Raw genomic sequence first — 20,860 nt, 5'->3', positions numbered from 1 at the left:
CTGAAATGGAGATTGACCCTTAGCTCAGCATTCCATCCTCCCAGATCTTCACCCCAATTGTCTGGGACTTGAGAACCAGATCCACAAGGCCCTACAGCATAGACCTGATCTGGCCGATGCACCTGACAACCATATGCACATACTGGGCTCACTCTTCACCCCTCTCCGGCCACCAAAGTGCACAAGGGACCCTGGATTTTCTGCAACACCGGTTCTGGTGGCCCACCATGAGCACAGATATACGTCAGTTCATGGTTGCCTGCCCTCAATATGCCCAGTCCAATTCCTTCAACCAGCAGCCCTCTGGGCTCCAGCTGCTCCCTGCCATTCCCTCAGTGACCATGACCCTACGTCGCCATGGATTTTATCACTGGTTTACACCTTCCGATGGGGCCATGGTGATTATGACAGTGGTGGACGGGTTCTTCAAGATGATCCATTTCATTGCTCTCCCAAAACTTCTGTCAGCCACTGAGATGGCAGAACTTGTCCTCCAACATGTAGGTTGCCTCCACGGCTACCCCCACAATATTATGTCAGACTGGGGCCCACAATTTGTCTTCCACTTCTGCACTCCAGTGAGTTTGTCCTCTGGCTATCATCTGCAGACCAACAGTTAATCAGAAAGGGCCAATCAAAAAGTGGAGAGGTTTCTGTGATGCTTTGCTGCCTCTAACTCTTCCACATGGAAGTAGTATCTGCTCTGGGCTGAACTGTCCAATAATTTGTACGCTTCCTCCGCCACAGTTAGGTCACCCCTTGAAGTGCTTCATGGCTACCAACCCCCATTGCTCTCTGCGGAGGAGCCAATGGTGGAGGTCCTGTCCACCAGTTCCCTGGTTCGGCAATGCTAGAAGCTTGGAAGAGGCAATGGAGGGACATCCTTGCTGCTAACTCTGCCTACTGACATCAGGCTAACCGCTGTCAGCACCCAGCCAGGCTACCTTGGCCTGGGTACTATGCCTTGCTGTCCACCGGAGATTTGTCCCGGTGCACCAAAACCTGCAAGCTCTTGTCCCAGTTCATTGGTCCCTTGCAGATTACCCATTGCAAGAAGCGAGTCATTTACTGTCTCCGGCCGCCACCCCTACTCAGGATCACACTTGCTTTCCACGTGTCCTGCCTCAAGCCTGTCATCCATGGAGCACTCACCCCACCTGAGCCTGCACCTCCAGAACCAAAGACAGTGGAAGGTTGTCCAGTCTATACAGTTTGCTGGCTGACGGATTTGCGTCGTGGTGGATGTGATATGCAGTACCTGTTTGGCTGGGAAGGGTGCGGCCCAGAGGAGAGGTCTTGGGTGGCATCCAGTTTCATCTCAGATCCATCGCTCACTGAAGAGGTCCACCTGACCCATTTGAATTGCCCCAGGCCGTTGGGTGCGGGCTGCAGAAAGGGGTGACTTGTCAGGCCTGCACAGGCAGGCTTGTCCCAATTCCTCTCTGGTAACAGGCGTTACCTGCCACTCATTTCCACCTCATCACCTGCAGCCTATTTAAACCCTCCTCTCATCCACAACATTAGTTCACTCATCTGAACCAGCCTGCCTCAACCAGTTGTTCTTAGCCTTCAGTTACCTTGCTGCCTTGTCACATTAAGTATCTGTTCTCTTTAATTTTGAGGCCCCACGTGGCTTGTTATTTTGCAGTTTATTATAAAATATAATTTATTGCTAAATCGTCTCCACTGTTCTGCTTTTGGGTCAAGCCTTCTCTACACTTCCTGACAACTTTATTAGGTACAGGAGTGGAACCCGGTGGGGTCTTCAGCTGTCACAGCCTATCCACTTCAAGGTTTGATATGTTGGGCATTCAATGATACTCTTCGGCGCACCACGGTTGTAATGTGTGATTATTTAAGTTACTGTCGCCTTCCTTCAGCTTGAACCAGTATGGCTGTTCTCCTCTGACTTATTTCATTAACAATGAATTTTCGCCTATAGAACTGCCACTCATTGGATGGTTTTTGTTTCTCGCACCATTCTCTGTAAACTCGGAGACCGTTGTGTGTGAAAATCCCAGGAGACGAGCAGTTTCTTAGATATTCAGACCACCCCGTCTGGCACCAACAATTATTCCACGGTCAAAGTCACTTAGATCACATTTCTTATCCATTCTGATGTTTGGTCTGAACAAAAACTGAACCTCTTGACCATGTCTGCATGCTTTTATGCATTGAGTTCCTGGCGCATGATTGGCTAATTTAAAGTGGCCACTGAGTATATACATATGCTCAGACACCGCTGCATAATTTAGCCCAGGTAATTAACCCTTATCAAATTTCCCAGAATTTGTTTTCAAAACAATGCCAATAACCAGACTTTACACGGAAGTCAAAGGGGGCAATTATACAAGTGAATTACACCATTTGATTATACTGTCATGGTATAAAGCATAGTACACCTATACCAATATGTTTAACAGCAATCACACCAATGCTTGTGTGGTATTGGGCATCAACCAAGCAAACCCCAGCAACATCCATTAGAAAGCTGTTTTCCACAATATCTTTTGCTAACTTGTTCACCATTCCTTTAAAGCTTTAGTTTCTTGTACCCCGGATCAGTTCACCTATTGCTGTTGGCTGGAGTGTTGCAGTATCATGGAACATGCTCAGAAGATGCATATTGGAACTTCCACCCAAAATCAACTGGAACCTCCAGGTGCTGGGACCCAATGACTTACTTTATTGGTCAATGCTGATGTATCATAGGCTTGATTCTACAGTTCAGTGTCAAGATTAGTGTAGGTCTAGAGTTTCAGTATTCAAGATGCAGAACTTAAGAACAGCAGTTCCCAACCTGAGGTTTATGGACCTCTTGCCTAACGGTATTGGTCCAAGGCATAAAAACGGTTGGGAACCACTGCTTAAGAAGGTAGCACTGAGCTGTCTTCTCAGACCAGTAGTCTCTGTCATAATGATCTCTCATTAATCTTATTAAGTAAAGTATACCGGGATCTTGGACTAGCAATGAAGGAGATGGTCAGGATGGTGAGCATTTGGTGAACCTGTGGGTTGTGAAGTTCCCACCTGCACATTGTCCTTCCTCTTTCAGCAGTTGAGATCACAGGTTTGGGGTGTGCTCTGGAAGACTTGGTGAACAGCCGTGCTCTCCCGGTGGATGGAGAACACTGGCACCCTTGGTCAAGGATCAAGATGGCTGATGGGGTGCCACTCACGGGAGGTGTTCTGCCCTGGATGATGCCAAGATTCTTGGATGTTCTTGGAGCAACATTCTATCAGACAGCAGGGATTCCATCATAATCCTAGTATGATTGTAGATGGTAGAAAGGTGTTGAAAGGTTAAAAGTAGAGCCATTCATTATAGAGGCCCACCTATATCAATACAGACTGCTAGGACATTGAGAGTAGGGGATTAAATGATGGTGCAGCATTGAAGGTGAAGGAGGAGTTGGTTAGACTCTTCCTACCATGTCGTTGCCTGCTCCAATATTAAAATGACCACGCATCACCATAAAAAAAGATAATGTTAGATTGGGTACAATTCAAGCATTCAGGTACACAGAGGATTGTTTGATGTTAGAGGTCGAACTGAGGTCCATTTGTGTTCTCACCTTGAGTCCAAGAAGCAAGCTGTTTTCATCTTCTGATTGACTGAGTCATGCTACAAAATTTTCTTCTTCCTGTGTAGTCAGTCCCCCACCCTCTGCGAAAGAAGTCAATTTCATCCGAGCTCTGTGCAAAGATTCTTTAACTGAGAAATACGCGAAGCATGCTTCATGTCTGGAACAGTCCTGGATAAACTTCCTGAGCTCTGGATGGAGATTGTTGAGGAAAGCAAGATGAAGAATGTGCAAAAAAAGTCATTTTTTAAACTTATTCCTCACGTTACATGAAGGGTGATGATAGAATGGCATGCAGCTCAACTAGGATTGACCTACAAATTTTAAAACTTCTTAACTCCTTAAACATCTGACATCTGTAAAAAAAATACAGATTGCTTCACACAAAGTTCAATGCACACAGATATCGAAGGTTTCCTTTGAACCAAGGGTTCGCAACCTATTTTATGCCATGAACCAATACCATTAAGCAAGGGGTCCATGAACCCCAGGTTGGAGCCCCTGTTCTGGACATTCATTCTTCAGTGTTGGGGAAGTGCTGGGTGTTGCCAAGAAATGGATTTGCCTTTCTCATGAGTTCTGACATCCAACAGGGGCTGAAGCCTTCTCTATCCAAAAGCAAATGGCAGAAAATCTTGAATGAAGTGACCTCCAGCTGGCCTTTGGATGATATCTATACATCCCACTCTGCATTTACCAAGTGCTTAGGAGTCTGTGAGGGAGAGAGCTTCGACGGCGTTGCTGGGGCCCTGCGACACACCGCCAATCACAAAGAGGTGGTTCTTAAAGACGATGCTGGAACAGGTGCAGCGGGCGGTGGGCAAGGGCGGCAGCTTCTCCCACCGGTTCTTCACTGGGTTCAAGGCTTCGGCTGAGCTCAGGACAGCTGGCTGGTCACCTGAAAGGCAGACGCACCTCGTCACTCATCCTAACGCCTGCTCAGGTCCCAAGCAGTTTTACTGCTATTTGCCACCTGCTACCAAGAATGCAGTTAACCTAAAATGGAAGTTTAAGAATCAAAATATTTTGCCAGAGGCCTATATGGTAAAGAACATAGAACCGAACAAGTCAAGAACAGGCCTTTTGGCCCACCATGTCTGTACTGAGCACTAATCCAAAATAAACTAACTCTCTTCAGCCTGTACATGATCTAAGTCCCTCCGTTCCCTGCATAATCATGTGTCTATCTAAAGATCTATTAAAAACAATTAGCTTAACTCCTTCCATCATTCCCCCTGGTAGACCGTTCCAGGCAACAATTACTACGTAAAAAAAAAAGCTCTACATTTCTCCCTTGAACTTTCCTCCTCTCACTTTCCTCTCGTATTTGACATTTCTACTCTGGGAAAAGATTCTGACTGTCTTCCCTACTAAGTCTCTCATTTTAGGGCTGACACAGTAGCTTACTGATTAGCGCGTGCTATTGCAGTGCCAGTGACCCAGGCTTAATTCCCTTCACTGTCTGTAAGGAGTTAGTACATTCTCTCTATGACTGCGTGGGCTTCCTCTGAGTCTTCTGGTTTCCCCCCACATTCCAAAGACGTAGGGTTGAGTGGGTTAGTTGATTACATGGGTGTGTTTAGGCATTGTGGGTTCGTTGGGCTGGAAGGTCCTGTTACTCTGCTGTATCTCTAAAATTAAAAAAAATTAAATGTTATGAACTTCTATCAGGTCTTCTCTCAGTTTCCAACATTCTGGCGAAAACACCTCTGTATCCATGAGGCAAACCTGACTTCCTCACCACCCAATCTATTTTTAATTCCCTTCATCCTTTAATACACAGTTCTTAACACTTTATTTTTTCTTATTATTGACATATTGTTTAGCTTTGTTAATCAGTTATTTGGTAATTTAATTCTTCATTGTACATATTGACATGTTGACTTGGTTACCTTAATGTATTTTTTTGCTGATCTTTAATAATAATTAATGAAAAGGATTTAAAAAATGAAGATACACAGTGGCTCACACTAGGTAATGCTCCACATGGTAACTCATTCCAGTTTCACTCATGTGGATGCTTATATAAAAACCTTTAAGATAGCTGCACACTAATGCCACTTATCTCCGCAACAAATACAACGCAAGACCTGGAATGGCTTCCATACTCTGCCTTTTTCGGCCACTGTGTTCTTGCTCCCCACTTCCTTATCCATTTCCTTCCAGTGTCTCTGAACTCTCCTCTCGCCACCCCCTCCTGGTCCCATCTGTCCATCATCCCCCTGTTACTCTGCTGTCTCTCATGCTTCTGATGTTTTCTTCCTCCTGGTCCCAAGTCCACAGCTGTTCCACTCTCCAACACATGTTGTCTATCTCCCGCCAGCATGTACTCCCTTATAACATGCCCATCCATCCATCCTGTCTCATTGGCCATTGTCCTTCGCATTTCTTGGGCCCGTGTCCCTCACCTTCACTTCTGAGGCAACATCCATCATCAACGCCCGGCACCATCATTTGCAGCTACTATCAGGTAAGAGGTGCAGAAGCCTGAAGTCTCCCCCCAACCCCACCAGGTTGGAGAACAGCTACTTCCCTTCCACTATTCAGTTAACATAGAAACATAGAAAATAGGTGCAGGAGTAGGCCATTCGGCCCTTCGAGCCTGCACCGCCATTTATCATGATCATGGCTGATCATCCAACTCAGAACCCTGCCCCAGCCTTCCCTCCATACCCCCTGATCCCCGTAGCCACAAGGGCCATATCTAACTCCATCTTAAATATAGCCAATGAACTGGCCTCAACTGTTTCCTGTGGTGGAGAATTCCACAGATTCACCACTCTCTGTGTGAAGAAGTTATTCCTAATCTCGGTCCTAAAAGGCTTCCCCTTTATCCTCAAACTGCGACCCCTCGTTCTGGACTTCCCCAACATCGGGAACAATCTTCCTGCATCTAGCCTGTCCAATCCCTTTAGGATTTTATACGTTTCAATCAGATCCCCCCTCAATCTTCTAAATTCCAACGAGTACAAGCCTAGTTCATCCAGTCTTTCTTCATATGAAAGTCCTGCCATCCCAGAAATCAATCTGGTGAACCTTCTTTGTACTCCCTCTATGGCAAGGATGTCTTTCCTCAGATTAGGGGACCAAAACTGCACACAATACTCCAGGTGTGGTCTCACCAAGGCCTTGTACAACTGCAGTAGTACCTCCCTGCTCCTGTACGCGAATCCTCTCGCTATAAATGCCAGCATACCATTCGCCTTTTTCACCGCCTGCTGTACCTGCATGCCCACTTTCAATGACTGGTGTATAATGACACCCAGGTCTCGTTGCACCTCCCCTTTTCCTAATCGGCCACCATTCAGATAATAATCTGTTTTCCTATTTTTGCCACCAAAGTGGATAACCTCACATTTATCCACATTAAATTGCATCTGCCATGAATTTGCCCACTCACCCAACCTATCCAAGTCACTCTGCATCCTCTTAGCATCTTCCTCACAGCTAACACTGCCACCCAGCTTCGTGTCATCCGCAAACTTGGAGATGCTGCATTTAATTCCCTCATCCAAGTCATTAATATATATTGTAAACAACTGGAGTCCCAGCATTGAGCCTTGCGGTACCCCACTAGTCACCGCCTGCCATTCTGAAAAGGTCCCGTTTATTCCCACTCTTTGCTTCCTGTCTGCTAGCCAATTCTCCATCCACACCAATACCTTACCCCCAATACCGTGTGCTTTAAGTTTGCACACTAATCTCCTGTGTGGGACCTTGTCAAAAGCCTTTTGAAAATCCAAATATACCACATCCACTGGTTCTCCCCTATCCACTCTACTAGTTACATCCTCAAAAAATTCTATGAGATTCGTCAGACATGATTTTCCTTTCACAAATCCATGCTGACTTTGTCCGATGATTTCACCGCTTTCCAAATGTGCTGTTATCACATCTTTGATAACTGACTCCAGCAGTTTCCCCACCACCGACGTTAGGCTAACCGGTCTATAATTCCCTGGTTTCTCTCTCTCTCCTTTTTTAAAAAGTGGGGTTACATTAGCCACCCTCCAATCCTCAGGAACTAGTCCAGAATCTAACGAGTTTTGAAAAATTATCACTAATGCATCCACTATTTCTTGGGCTACTTCCTTAAGCACTCTAGGATGCAGACCATCTGGCCCTGGGGATTTATCTGCCTTCAATCCCTTCAACTTACCTAACACCACTTCCCTACTAACATTTCGCTCAGTTCCTCCATCTCACTGGACCCTCTGTCCCCTACTATTTCTGGAAGATTATTTATGTTCTCCTTAGTGAAGACAGAACCAAAGTAATTATTCAATTGGTCTGCCATGTCCTTGCTCCCCATAATCAATTCACCTGTTTCTGTCTGTAGGGGACCTACATTTGTCTTTACCAGTCTTTTCCTTTTTACATATCTATAAAAGCTTTTACAGTCAGTTTTTATGTTCCCTGCCAGTTTTCTCTCATAATCTTTTTTCCTCTTCCTAATTAAGCCCTTTGCCCTCCTCTGCTGAACTCTGAATTTCTCCCAGTCCTCAGGTGAGCCACTTTTTCTGGCTAATTCATATGCTTCTTCTTTGGAATTGATACTATCCCTAATTTCTCTTGTCAGCCATGGATGCACTACCTTCCTTGATTTATTCTTTTGCCAAACTGGGATGAACAATTGTTGTAGTTCATCCATGCAACTTTTAAATGCTTGCCATTGCATATCCACCGTCAATCCTTTAAGTGTCATTTGCCAGTCTATCTTAGTTAATTCACATCTCATACCTTCAAAGTTACCCCTCTTTAAGTTCAGAACCTTTGTTTCTGAATTAACTATGTCACTCTCCATCTTAATGAAGAATTCCACCATATTATGGTCACTCTTACCCAAGGGACTTCTCACGACAAGATTGCTGATTAACCCTTCCTCATTGCTCAAAACCCAGTCCAGAATAGCCTGCTCTCTAGTTGGTTCCTCGACATGTTGGTTCAAAAAACCATCCTGCATACATTCCAAGAAATCCTCTTCCTCAGCACCTTTACCAATTTGGTTCACCCAATCTACATGTAGATTGAAGTCACCCAATATAACTGCTGTTCCTTTATTGCACACATTTCTAATTTCCTGTTTAATACCATCTCCGACCTCACTACTACTGTTAGGTGGCCTGTACACAACTCCCACCAGCATCTTCTGCCCCTTAGTGTTACGCAGCTCTACCCATATCGATTCCACATCTTCCCGGCTTATGTCCTTCCTTTCTATTGCGTTAATCTCTTCTTTAACCAGCAACGCCACCCCACCTCCCCTTCCTTCATGTCTATCCCTCCTGAATATTGAATATCCCTGAACCAACCAGCACAACCCTGATCACTACCTCAGTACAGATACACTAAGACCATTCTGCACTCCCATTGACTTTTTCTGTTCTAATTGTGTTCCTTCTTGTATGATTTAAGTTTATTTTCCTTGTCAATGTTAAGTACTCAATGCTCTGTGATGCTGCTGCAGGTAATTTTTTTTAATTACACCTGTGCACACGTGTATTTGCCCATATGACCATAAACTCAATTTCCTGTGCAGCAAGTCTAGGTTGCTCGCAAAACCTCCCTCTGGTGTGTGGGTGAATGGTAAAATCTACGGAGAGTTGAAGGGAATGTGCAGGAAGTACAATGGGATTAATTCTTGTGGGCTGGCATGGATTCTATGGGCCAAAGGGCCTGTTTCTGTCCCCCACACACACTTCAATTCTCCCAGATTATACCCCCCCCCGCCCCACCAACCAACATAGTGGGAAATCAGGAGATCTGTGGCCGGAAGGACCTGTTTCTTTGGTGATCTGTTATCAACAGTGTCAAAACGCAGGCAGTGGTTGGAAAAACTAATAAGTTTGGCTTGCACTGAACTACACTACATCAAGTGTTTAAAAGGATTGTGGGTGTTGCTCTGGATTTCCAGCATCTGCAGAATCTCGTGTCAAGGACTGAGAACTATGTTAAACACTAAAGCAATAGCTCTGTGTGGAGAATGGGTTGAGTCAATTCAGTTGTATGAAAACTGCTCCAGAGGGTTTCTCCACATCTCCCCCCCTCCCCCCCCCCATAATGTGTGGCTCAGAATCATACAGCAGGGAAACAGGCCCTTCAGTCCATCAAATCTATGCTGACCGTCAACCATACTTTTACTCTGATCCAATATTACTCTCTCCATAATGCCATCAGATCGCTCCAGGTTTTACCACCCACCTACATACTAGAGGATAATTTACAGATTCCAATCAACCTATCATTCTCCTTTTGACTACACTTCTTTGGGATGTGGGAGGAATCTGGAACACCCTGAGGAAAACCGAGCAGTCATAAGTAGAAGGGGAAATTTTCACATGGGCAGGAGCAGAGGCCAGGATTGAACTCAAATCTCTGGAACTGTGAGGTGGCAGCTCCACAAATGGCCTGTGCCCAGTGGGGAATTTGTGCTTTCCCACTTTCCTAGGTCTCCTCACCTGCTGCAACTTGATGGTATTATCTCAGATGACACTCCCGGTACAGTGTCGGAAAGCTGCACTATTAGAAAAGTTTTTTTTTATTATTAAAGTTAATGTTAGATAAAGACCTGATCTCAGGTGAAAACAAATATCATCAAGGCAATTCTCTCCAATCCTGACCAATCTGTCAACATCAGCAGGAGGAGGACAGATTCAGTAGACCATTTGAGTACGTGATGAGAAAGCTGGTTGGAGTCCAATCTACATGTATCCCCCATATTAGTGAACATGTCCTGCCGATTGATTTGTTTCTCTTGGCCTCTAGCATCCTCTGCTGGTGTCAGCCTGGAATTGCATGTGGCTGAGGTTTGAGGCCAGCCATTTATTTTCACGAAATACGCACACATCCTGCTGGTTCTGAGTCTTCTAAGTCAGTCCTCCCCTTTGGGAAAGTGAATGAGGGGACAGGCATACATCTTAAGGCAATATAAAATAGAACATAAACCAGTACAGTGCAATGCAGGTTCTCTGGCCCATGATATTGTGCCAACCTTTTGACCATTTTCTATGATCAATCTAACACTTCCCTCCCCCAGAGTGCTCTATTTTTTTTTTGTCCATGTGCCTATCTAAGAGTCTCTTAAATCTTACTAATGTATCTGCTTCTACCGCCACCCCTGGCAGTGCGTTCCATGCACATTCCACTCTCTGTGTGAAAAACAGACCTCTAACATTCCTTCTATACTTTCCTACAATTACCTAAAAATTATGCCTCCTTGTATTAGCCATAACTGCCTTGGGAAAAAGCCTCTGGCTGTGGCTGTCTACTCTAACTATGCCTCTTATCATCTTGCACACCTCTATCACAGTCACCTCTCATCCTTCTTTCCTCCAAAGAGAATAGCCCTAGCTCTCTCAACCTTTCCTCATAAGACATGCTTTCTAATGAGAGAGGAGAAGGGGGCTAACACATTTTTTGAATTCCTTTACTTCCATCTGGTATTTATATCTTGCAAAGTTCAATGATAACTTATTTGTTTCTTGAGTTGGGGTCGTTGAGTTTGACTCCCGTTCTGAAGATTTGGACACTTAATCTAATCTGATCTCTGAAGCTCCCAAATCTGAGATCAATGACTATATATAACTGCTCACATCTTCTTTTTGACTAGGAAGGTAAACTGCCATCCTTACCCAGTCTGGGCTATATGTTCCTGCCAACATCTTTGACTGTTGTAATCAGTTCCCCCGGGTCACATTCTCCTTCCCTTTCCCCCATAGTCCACTCTCCTCTCCTATCAGATTCCTTCTTCTTCAGCATTTTACCTTTCCCTACATCTACAAGGAAAAGAAGGCATACTAGAAATGGTGCTTGATATGGAAGAGCTTTAAATGTAGTTCAAAGGTTGGAATTACTTTAGAATAATGTTAGTGACTGACTTACCCAGTCCTCCAGCCACAATGACCCTTCCCTGGAGATACGCAGCCACAAAGTCGGCCCTCTTAGTCTTCATGTTTAAGCGACGTGTTGTCTTTATCCAGCTTCCTGGACAGTAAGTGGGGTGTGAGCAGAGAGCATAAGGAACATACCAGCAAGAAATGGCAGAGGGAGAGAAGGAGAGAGGAAGAGAGAGAGAAAGTAAAGGAAAAGGGGAGAGAAAAGAAAGGAAATTGAGAGATGGATAGAGGACATAAAAGAGGAAGGCAATTCACATGAACCACCAGTTGATAAACTCTTGCTGATCTATCTTACATCCATTTTCCCACTCTACATCTATTTTCCTTAATTCCCTCAGTGGGTGGCCTAAGTAAATAAGAAGTATTTTATTTACTCAAGCTTACAAAGATTTACAGTCTAAAGAGAAGAAAATTCCCCATTGCTTACCATGAGATTATGATTAGTAGTTCTAAACTCTGCTTCGTGTCCATCCTGTCAATTCTCAAATCATTTCCCATTCTTCAAAAGTTCTCAGAGCCCATTCTATTCTTTCTTTCTTCAAAGGGAAAGCCTCTCATTCCATTAATCAATCTAATTTCTTCTTTGCAGCCTCTCCAAAGCACATCAAGAGACAAAAAATGTTTTCCGAGGAGCAAAAGACAAGGGATTTGGTGATAGTGTTCAACTCCATACACTGGACCTTTTTTTGGTATTTCCTGGGGGAGGCATTGCAGCGTAGTGGTTAGCGTAGCACTACTACAGCGCCAGTGACCCAGAATCAAATCCGCTGCTGTCCGTGAGGAGTTTATATGTTCTCCCCATGACCGCGTGGGTTTCCTCCAGGTGCTCCGGTTTCCTCCCACAGTCCGGAGACGTATGGATTATTTGGTCACAGGAGTGTAACTGGGGCGGCATGGACTCACTGGGGCAGGAAGGTCTGTATCTCTAAGTAAATAAATAAATGTACGTTGAAGACCATTAATAGTCTGCAAGTAATTCCTGGCCTGACTGTTGGTTAATTTTAGAAACACTGAACTGGTTTGGGCTATTTTAGGAAGATGGAATCATCCTGGGCTCTAGCTCCTGAGCACGAATCAGTAACTCTGCTTGGAACTCCATATAAACTGCTCTGTGCTACTAAGGATTTCCACACGTCATCACTAACCTCTGTCAAAACCGCCTACACTAGATCCAATCAGTCTGGACCTCCATTATTGCAGTATCAACCAACTAGTTGCTTTATATAACAATAATTTCCATTTAGAAATGGTCTCTATTTCTAAATATAACACTCCTTACGTATTGCTGCTGAAAAAAAAACGAATTTCATAACGTAAATCACTGATAGTAAACTGGATTCTGATTCTAAATGGAAACCATTTTTTAAAAACCAGCTAGATATTCATCTTCTCATTAGGCCTACCACAGTTGGTATGTCCCACAATTTTTGTGACTGCAGGTCGGTACTACTTTAACAATACTAGCATTTGACTAATTGCTGACATTGTTACAGTGTAAAGCTTGCCAGAAGTCCCTTGTTTGTGTGGGATTCAGTATGCAGGAGCCAAGACATAATTTCTCTAAACTCCCTTTGTTCAACAAATTTCACCCTATCTAAATTGAGACATTGTGATATCTGCAATAGGCCAAGTAGTCTGACTGCTTCCTCTCCCGGAGCCCATAAGAGCCCAAACTGAGAACCAAGACTCGTGTTGGATCACACGCCACATGTCAAATCGGTTGCATCCCTGGATCAAAGCAATCAGCTGCAGATCATCGAGGGATATGTATTGGAAGAAATAATAATTTTTAAGAGTACAACACACAACAGATTCAATTTAAACATTTTAATTTGGAAAAGGAGAAGGCATACCCTTCTCTGTAGGGAAGATGGCTGTGGATGTCCCAGGATTGTGGTAACCGAGTTTTGTCCCTATATGGGGCACCACAGTGTCGTAGAGGTTAGTCAGATGCTATTACAGCTCGAAGCATTGCAGTTCGATTCTGGCGCAGTCTGTTCTCCCCGTGGACACATTGATTTGCTCTGGCTGCTCCCACATTTCAAAGACATACCGATTAGTAGGGTAATTGGTCATTGTAAATTGTCTTGTGATTAGGCCAGGGTTAAAAAGATCGGTTGCTGGACAGTGTGGTTTGTTGGACTAGAAGGGCTTGTTCTGCGCTGTACCTCTAAGTAAATAGAAGTTTTGCACCTTCTACAGTCGCAGGGGGAAGTGCCAGTAGATGGGGAGGTGTGAGATGGGTGGCTCAGCGCTTGGTCCCCGCAGATAGGTGGTGAAGTAGGGGAAGACTGGGCCAGTGGTGATACCACCTGCTGCTGGTGCTGATGGTGAAGGATGAGGTGAAACATGAGGACCAAGGGAACTTTGTTTTATTTGGGGAGGGAGTGGAGGGGTAAGAGTGAAAGTGTAGGAAATGGAGGGAACGCTAGGCCACCAGAAGCCGTGTGGCCTGCATCTGCATCTGCTTCTGTTTCTTGTGAAGCCCATACGTACCCTGCTCAATGTCAAACACCTCCACGGTCCTGACGAACTTGGGCTTCCTGTAGCCCCGAGCCTGCTGGAGGCCTCCCAGAGCCAGGAAGCTCTCCTCAGTCATCACGTAGCTCGAGAAGGATCGCCGGCAGGGGATGCTGGGAAACTTGGCCCACGACCTTGCCTCGGTGTCAAAGACTTCAAAGGCGGTGACTGGATTTTTTGCTTGCCTCCCACCTACCCAGAAAGAAAACAGCTGTTATCCTCGTTCCATGCTGCAAGGAGACATTAGGCTTCAACAGTCTTGACAGCTTCCAACGTGGCAGGAAGGCCAAGCCATGCAGGAAAAGTACAGAGCAGCTTATCAAACACCCAAGCAATTCATGAACAGCACTGAGGGAGTGCTTCACGGTGACAGGTGCCACCTCCGAGAGGAAGCTGTGTAAAATATCCCACAGCAATTTAGTAAAGCGGGCTAGTTGTTCTTGGTGTCTGTACCCACATCAACACTATTACAGTACCTCATCACAGTCAGAGTTGTGAGGGTTTGCTGTATGCAGACCGGTTGGCATTTCTCACCTTAGAACAATGTTTTCACTTCAAACAGCGCATTAGCGGCAATGCAGGAAGTGCAGCCTGAAGATGCACGGTACAGCACGGGGCGGAACAGTAGCATGGTGGTTAGAGCAATGTTGTTAGAGGTTCGATTCCCACCGCAGTCTGTAAGGAGTTTGTATGTTCTCCCTCTGACTGCATGAGCTTTCAACCGGGTGCCGTGGTTTCCAAAGATGTGTGGGTTAGTGGGTTAATTGGTCACATGGATATAGTAATTGGGCACTGCAGGCTCGCTGGGCTGGAAGGGCCTGTCACTGTGCTGTATCTCTAAGTAAAGAAAAAGATTGGGAAAAGGCAGCACGGCAAAATGAAGCTTTCCTTCTTGAAGCGTCAAGACTCACCAAACACGTAGATCTTTCCGCCTTGGAGGAAGCTGCTGGCTGCGTACCTGGGCGTGGGCATGGGAGGAAGCGTGTGCCAAATGTCACTCGCGATGTCGTACTGCTGCAGGCGGGCTTGTGGATGCGTGTCCGACCCCATTCCACCCACTGCGTACACCTGGCCGTCTGGCAACACACAAGTCACGAGGTTCATGGCAAGTTTCAATTCACTGTTGCACAGCCAGGTGTAAACCTGAACTGTCCTCATGATTCACTCCTTTCCACACTACTGGTGGTCACTTCTCAGTATTAACCACTTTCTACTGCTCTGTCACCTCCCCTTACAACTAAATTTCGATGGTGAGCCCAGATATCAAGTCCATTGGATTGCAGGATTAATCCCAGCCCGTCACGTTTGATGTGCATACACATGAAAAAGAAGCTTATATTTATATAATATCTTCCACGCCATCAGTGTTTCACATCCACTGAACTTGTGAAGTATATTCAGTGTCATCCAAATGCAATCAATAGGACAGGCAACAGTCAATTTGGCCATAGCAAGCTCCCACAGAGAGTATTGTGATAAGGGACAAATCTGATTTACTAGACAGATGCTGAAGAATAAATTTGGCTGAGCGTTTTCAGGCTCGACTTCATAACATGAAGGATCAGAGGAATACGGATCATGGGCTGGCAGATGGGATTAGCTACATTGGCATCAAGGTCAGCACCAGCATTGTGGACCGAAGGGCTTGTTTCTTTGCTGTACTATTTTATGCTCTTAATAGTGCCATTGGTTTTTATATCTATGATTTCATCTGAATTACTGCACATTGGACAGTGTCGCACTCTTCAGTACTGCTATAGATGACATTTTGTATGTGCCAGGAAGCCACAACCTTAAACCTCATGGTGAGTCACAGTTGTCACCTTACAGGGAGCATCAGCAACTTTAAGTCCCCTTGGTGTTATCATTTGAAAGGATCTGTCCTGGGCCCTGCACATACGTGCAATTACCAAGAAAGGACGGAAATGTCTCTACTTTCTCACAAGCTTGCAAAGATTTGGCAATCACCTAAAACTTTGACAAACCTCTATAGACGTGCGGTGGAGAGTATACTGATTGGTTGCGTCACGGCCTGGTATGGAAACACCAATGCCCTTGAACGGAAAATCTACAAAAAGTAGCGGATACAGCCCAGTCCGTCAAGGGCAAAGCCCTCCTCACCACCAAGCAGGTCTACATGGAGCGTTGTCACAGGAAAACAGTACCCATCATCAAAGACCCCCACCGTCCAGGCCATGCTCCCTGCTTGCTGCTGCTGTCAGGACGAGGTACAGGGGTGCAGAAGTTTCAGAACTCACAACACCAGGTTCATGCTCAACCATCAGGCTCTTGAACCAAAGAGGACAACTTCACTCACCCCATCACCGAACTGTTCCCATAACCTATGGACTCTTCGTCTCATGTTCTCAATATGTGTTGCTTATTTATTTATCATTATTATTTCTTTGTACTACTGTGAATGCCTGATAGAAAATAAATCTCAGGGTAGTATATGGTGACATATATTTACTTTGATAATAAATTTACTTTGGCTTTGAAATTATATGTCTGTGTCAAGAAAGTGATTCAACTACCAAACAGCTGGGACGGTGCAGTAGCCAGGTGTCTCCTCCTGTGAGGATATTGTATCGGTGGCAATGCAACAGTGATCCACTGAATTTAGTAAGGAGAGTCCATGTGGGTTTTGGGATGGGTGATGGTGGTGGCTCCTGTTTGCTTTAATAAGAAGGGCAGTAGAAATCAGTGTCTTCCAGGGAGGGGTGCAACAGGTGTGTTTAGCATTGGTGGTGTAGATGGAGGTGAGAAGGCAGCTAGTATCATTCACTGCAAGTTGTCTACCATGCTAATAAGGCTTGATTATGATAACAGGAACCTCATTACATCTTCTTCAGTGACCCCGGAAACACGTAGCACAAATTCAGCCCATTGTGCCTCTTCGAAAGAGCTATCAGTTGGCCCAAGTTCAATGTTCCATACACATAGTCTGTACTGCTTTCTGTTTTAAAGTTTATCTGATTCCATAAGGCCACAAAACCACAAGATATAGGACCAGAATTAGGCCAATGGCTCACCGAGTCTTCCCTGCCATTTCATTATCTGCGATAAATTTAATTATCCATGTCCCTCTCAGCCCCAGCTCCTGCCTTAAGACCATAAGACCATAAGACAAAGGAGCACAAGTCGGCCATTTGGCCCATCGAGTTTGCTCTGCCATTTTATCACGAGCTGATCCATTCTCCCATTTAGTCCCATTCCCCCGCCTTCTCCCCATATCCCTTCACGCCCTGATTAATCAAGAACCTATCAACCTCTGCCTCAAATATATCCCATGGCTTGGCCTCCACAGCCACCTTGGTTACAAATTCCACAGTTTCACCACTTTTTAGCTAAAGAAATTCCTCCTCATCTCCATTCTAAATGGATGTCCCTCTATTCTGGGGCTGTGTCCTCTGGTCTTGGACTCCCCCACTATAGGAAACATCCTCTCCACATCCACTCTATTGAGGCCTTTCACCATTCAATAGGTTTCAATATTCTTCTGAATTTCACTGAAAGCCATCAAACGCTCTTCCTATGAAGGAGCATTTATGAAGTTACTGTTGAGTCTAATTCCACTACACTTTCGGGCAGGGAAAGTCTGATCATCACAATCTGCAGTGCGAAGGAGAATTCCGCATCCCCTCTGTGCCACTGCTCCTTCATCCAAGTCCTCAGGTTGCCATCACTCCCTCAGTAATCTACCAAAAGATGACCAGACATAGGAGCAAAATTAGCCCATTCAGCCCGTCGGGTCTGCTTCAACTGGCTGATTTATTTCAACCCCTACTCTCCTGCCCTCGCCCCATGACCATTACTCCTCTCGATGGTGAGAGAGAGTTTGCTGCTGACCCTTGAGTCAGAGAAACTCAAAGTATAGCCACATTGCAGACTGCGGCATCGAAACAGTGAACTGTTGATCTCCCCTCTCGCTGTGGAAGGGGCGACACCTCTCTCTCCCTTGTTAGTGACCGAGGGAGCCTATGGCATGTCACAGTGCTGGCTTATGGACAGTAGCTCCTAATGGACTATAGATCATGGTCTTTGGGGACCTGCTACTGCTTGGTGGGTAGTGGTGGGGGCTGATGCTTCCTGCTGGAGCAAGAGGGGGAGGGGGAAAGGGGAGGGTTGATGCTTTGCTGCTGCTTGTGCGTGTGGGGGTGGGGAGAGGGACTTTGGGGTTCTTACATTTTTCTGACATTCACTCTTTGGGGTCTCTTCCATTTTGCGGATGTCTGTGAAGAGTAAGAGTTTCAGGTTTTATACATTCTCTGATATTAAATAGAACCATTGAATCCCTGTCTTTAATGTATCTGATGACCTGGCCCCCACATCTGTCTGCGGCAACATATTCCACCCCCTGGTTGAAGAAATTCCTCCTCATAACTGTATCAGTAATTAGCCTCCCGTGATTTTACCCACTCTAAGTAATCTTGCCTTCTCTACATATTCCTGAGATCTCTCGTCACTCTTGTGCAATTACCTTTGACAATCACGGAGACACCCATGGCAGCTTCGCACAAGGAATTCCTCTTTTCCCACTTGCCTTCTTCCACGTTGTACATCTCCACCGTAGAGAGGGGACTCCGCTGAACTCCCATGCCGCCAATCACCAGGATCCGCTTCCCCAGGGGAGCCGCAGCCACGCCTGCTCTTACTGTGGGCATCGGTGGCAGGGTGGTCCACTGATCAGCTTCTGGAGAGTAGACTTCACAGATGTTCATGGGGGACCCGCTCTCATCACAGCCCCCGATGAGGTAGAGTTGTCCCCCACTCTCCACAGGGCTGCAGTAGACTCGACCGACGGCCAAGGGTGCCAGGGACTGCCAGTGGAATGACCTGGTGCTGGGCACGGACATGGGATTGAAGCAGTTGTCCATCCCTGGAGCTTCTCTGCTATGTGGTCCACCAAAGGGCCATGTGACCAATACGAATCTGGTTTTAGCTACAGCAATCCATCCTGCAGTAACTGGTGCAATGCTCCCAGACAACACAAAGAATGCCACAACTGTAAAGAAGAAACCAAGATGGGGTTACCGGCAACTTATAAATGGGGCAAGACCCTTCACTCCATTTTCCTTGCCTGAACTCATTCTGACATACAGTTCTAGGAGGGGGAAGGTGTCTCTATCTTTACCCAAACCATCCCTGTTAAGACATGAGCCTGTGCTGTGAATCCCACTTATGAACTAATTTATTATTTACCTGTATACTTAGCAATACAGAGCGGAGTAGGTCCTTCTGGCCCTTCAAACTACACTGCCCAGCAACCCCCAAATTAACCCTAGCCTAATCATGGGACAATTTACAGACCAATTAACCTACCAACTCCCTTTGGACTGTGGGAGGAAATCGGAGCACCCAGAGGAAACCCACACATTCCACGGGGGAGGACATACACACTCCTTACAGAACTGCCCTGGGACTGAACCCTGCCCCCAACCCCGAGCTGTAATAGTGTCACACTAACCACCATTGTGGGGCTGGATGATACTTTCACCTGGTGGTTGGATACACTTTATAGCAAGGCTCACTGAGCGACAGTCCAAAGCAGGAACCAGTGTTGGGGGGGTGGGGGGGGGGAAGCTGTTGCTTCTTTCTCATTTAGACCCAACTATTGCATCCCAGAAAGCTCAAAGGTGAGTGGGAGTGTCACTGTTAACTCCACGAGCTAGGTGGCTCAGCCACCAATGGGGACTACAACCAAACCTCAGTGCTTTGGAGAGATTCTTTCAGTTTCATTGCTTACATTACTCTGGAAGCAACACACAAAATCGCTGGAGGGACTCAGAGGCTGAGGCAGCATCGATGGTGGATCTCACGATCTCCTGCAGGACTCCCTGATAGGAACCGGACACTGCACAGTCCATCGCAGGAAAAGCCTTCCCCACCATTGAGCACGCCAAGAAGGAGTACTGCCATAAGAAAGCAGTGCCCATCAACAAGGACCCCCACCATCCAGGCCACGTTCTCTTGATGGCTGCTGCCCTACCACAGGGAGGGGGGGGTACAGGAGCCTTAGGTCCTGCACCAGGTTCAGAACCAGTCATTCCCTTCAACCAATTTAACTAATTTTCCCCTGGGATCAATAAAGTATGACTATGACTATGACTATGAACTGTCAGGCTCTCGAACCAGCATAGGCAACTTCACTCACCCCAAATGGTGGAATGAACACTGAACACAACCCATGGACTCACTTTCAGGACTCTGCAACTCTTGTTCTTAGTATTATTTACCTATTGCTGTTTTTTTTTTTTGCATTTTGTCTTCCTTTGCACATTGGTTGCTTGTCAGTGTTTTTAGTTTTTTTATTGATTCTATTGTATTTCTTTGTTCTACTGCGAATGCCTGCAAGGAAACTAATCCCAGGGTAGTGAATGGTAAGACATACTGTACGTACTTTGATAATAAATTAACTTTGAACTTTGGAGTTTTGGGGAAAATGAAGAGGAGACATTTCAGGTCAAGACTGGAAGGAGGAGAGATAGCCAATATTAAAAAATGGTGGATGGAAGAAATAGAATAAGAGCTGGCAGGTGATAAGCATCTTAGTTCAAATGTTCTGTTCTTGAAGAAGTATATTTTTTTGTGTGATGCTTCTTCCTGTGATAGGTAGGTAAGCTAAATCAAGGAATAAAATTGAAATGCAGAGCAGATATTTCTAATGTGCCAAGTCTTGATTCTGATTTCCATCAAATGAGATACGGATCTGACTGGAAATCATAAATACAAGAGATTCTGCAGATGCTGGCAAATCTTGGCCAATACACACAAAATGCTGGAGGAGCTCAGTAAGTCGGACAGCATCCATCAAGGGCAATAAACAGTCTCGGCCTGAAATGTCAGCTGTTTAGTCCCTTC

The 20,860-nt window shown here is 45.6% G+C and overlaps 1 protein-coding gene across 5 annotated transcripts in view; it reads right to left on the bottom strand.

Moving 5' to 3' along the window:
- klhdc8a (kelch domain containing 8A) overlaps positions 1–20,860 on the bottom strand; it is a 93,589-nt gene that overhangs the window by 42,391 nt on the left and 30,338 nt on the right. For 3 of the 5 annotated variants that reach the window (XM_072278757.1, XM_072278756.1, XM_072278758.1), the window contains 5 exons: positions 18,480–19,004; positions 14,911–15,075; positions 13,976–14,191; positions 11,466–11,567; positions 2,460–4,482 (listed from right to left, as the gene is read on the bottom strand). In XM_072278757.1, coding sequence (XP_072134858.1) covers positions 4,289–4,482; positions 11,466–11,567; positions 13,976–14,191; positions 14,911–15,075; positions 18,480–18,876 — 1,074 coding nt within the window. In that variant the 5' untranslated portion in view covers positions 18,877–19,004 and the 3' untranslated portion in view covers positions 2,460–4,288. Of the gene's footprint in view, positions 1–2,459; positions 4,483–11,465; positions 11,568–13,975; positions 14,192–14,910; positions 15,076–18,479; positions 19,005–20,860 lie in introns of those variants that run through there. The other 2 variants (XM_072278760.1, XM_072278759.1) reach the window with 1 other exon arrangement.

This window comes from Mobula birostris, chromosome 14 (genome assembly GCF_030028105.1).
Source record: "Mobula birostris isolate sMobBir1 chromosome 14, sMobBir1.hap1, whole genome shotgun sequence".
NCBI lineage: Eukaryota > Metazoa > Chordata > Chondrichthyes > Myliobatiformes > Myliobatidae > Mobula > Mobula birostris.
This window is presented reverse-complemented; position numbering and strand designations above follow the sequence as displayed.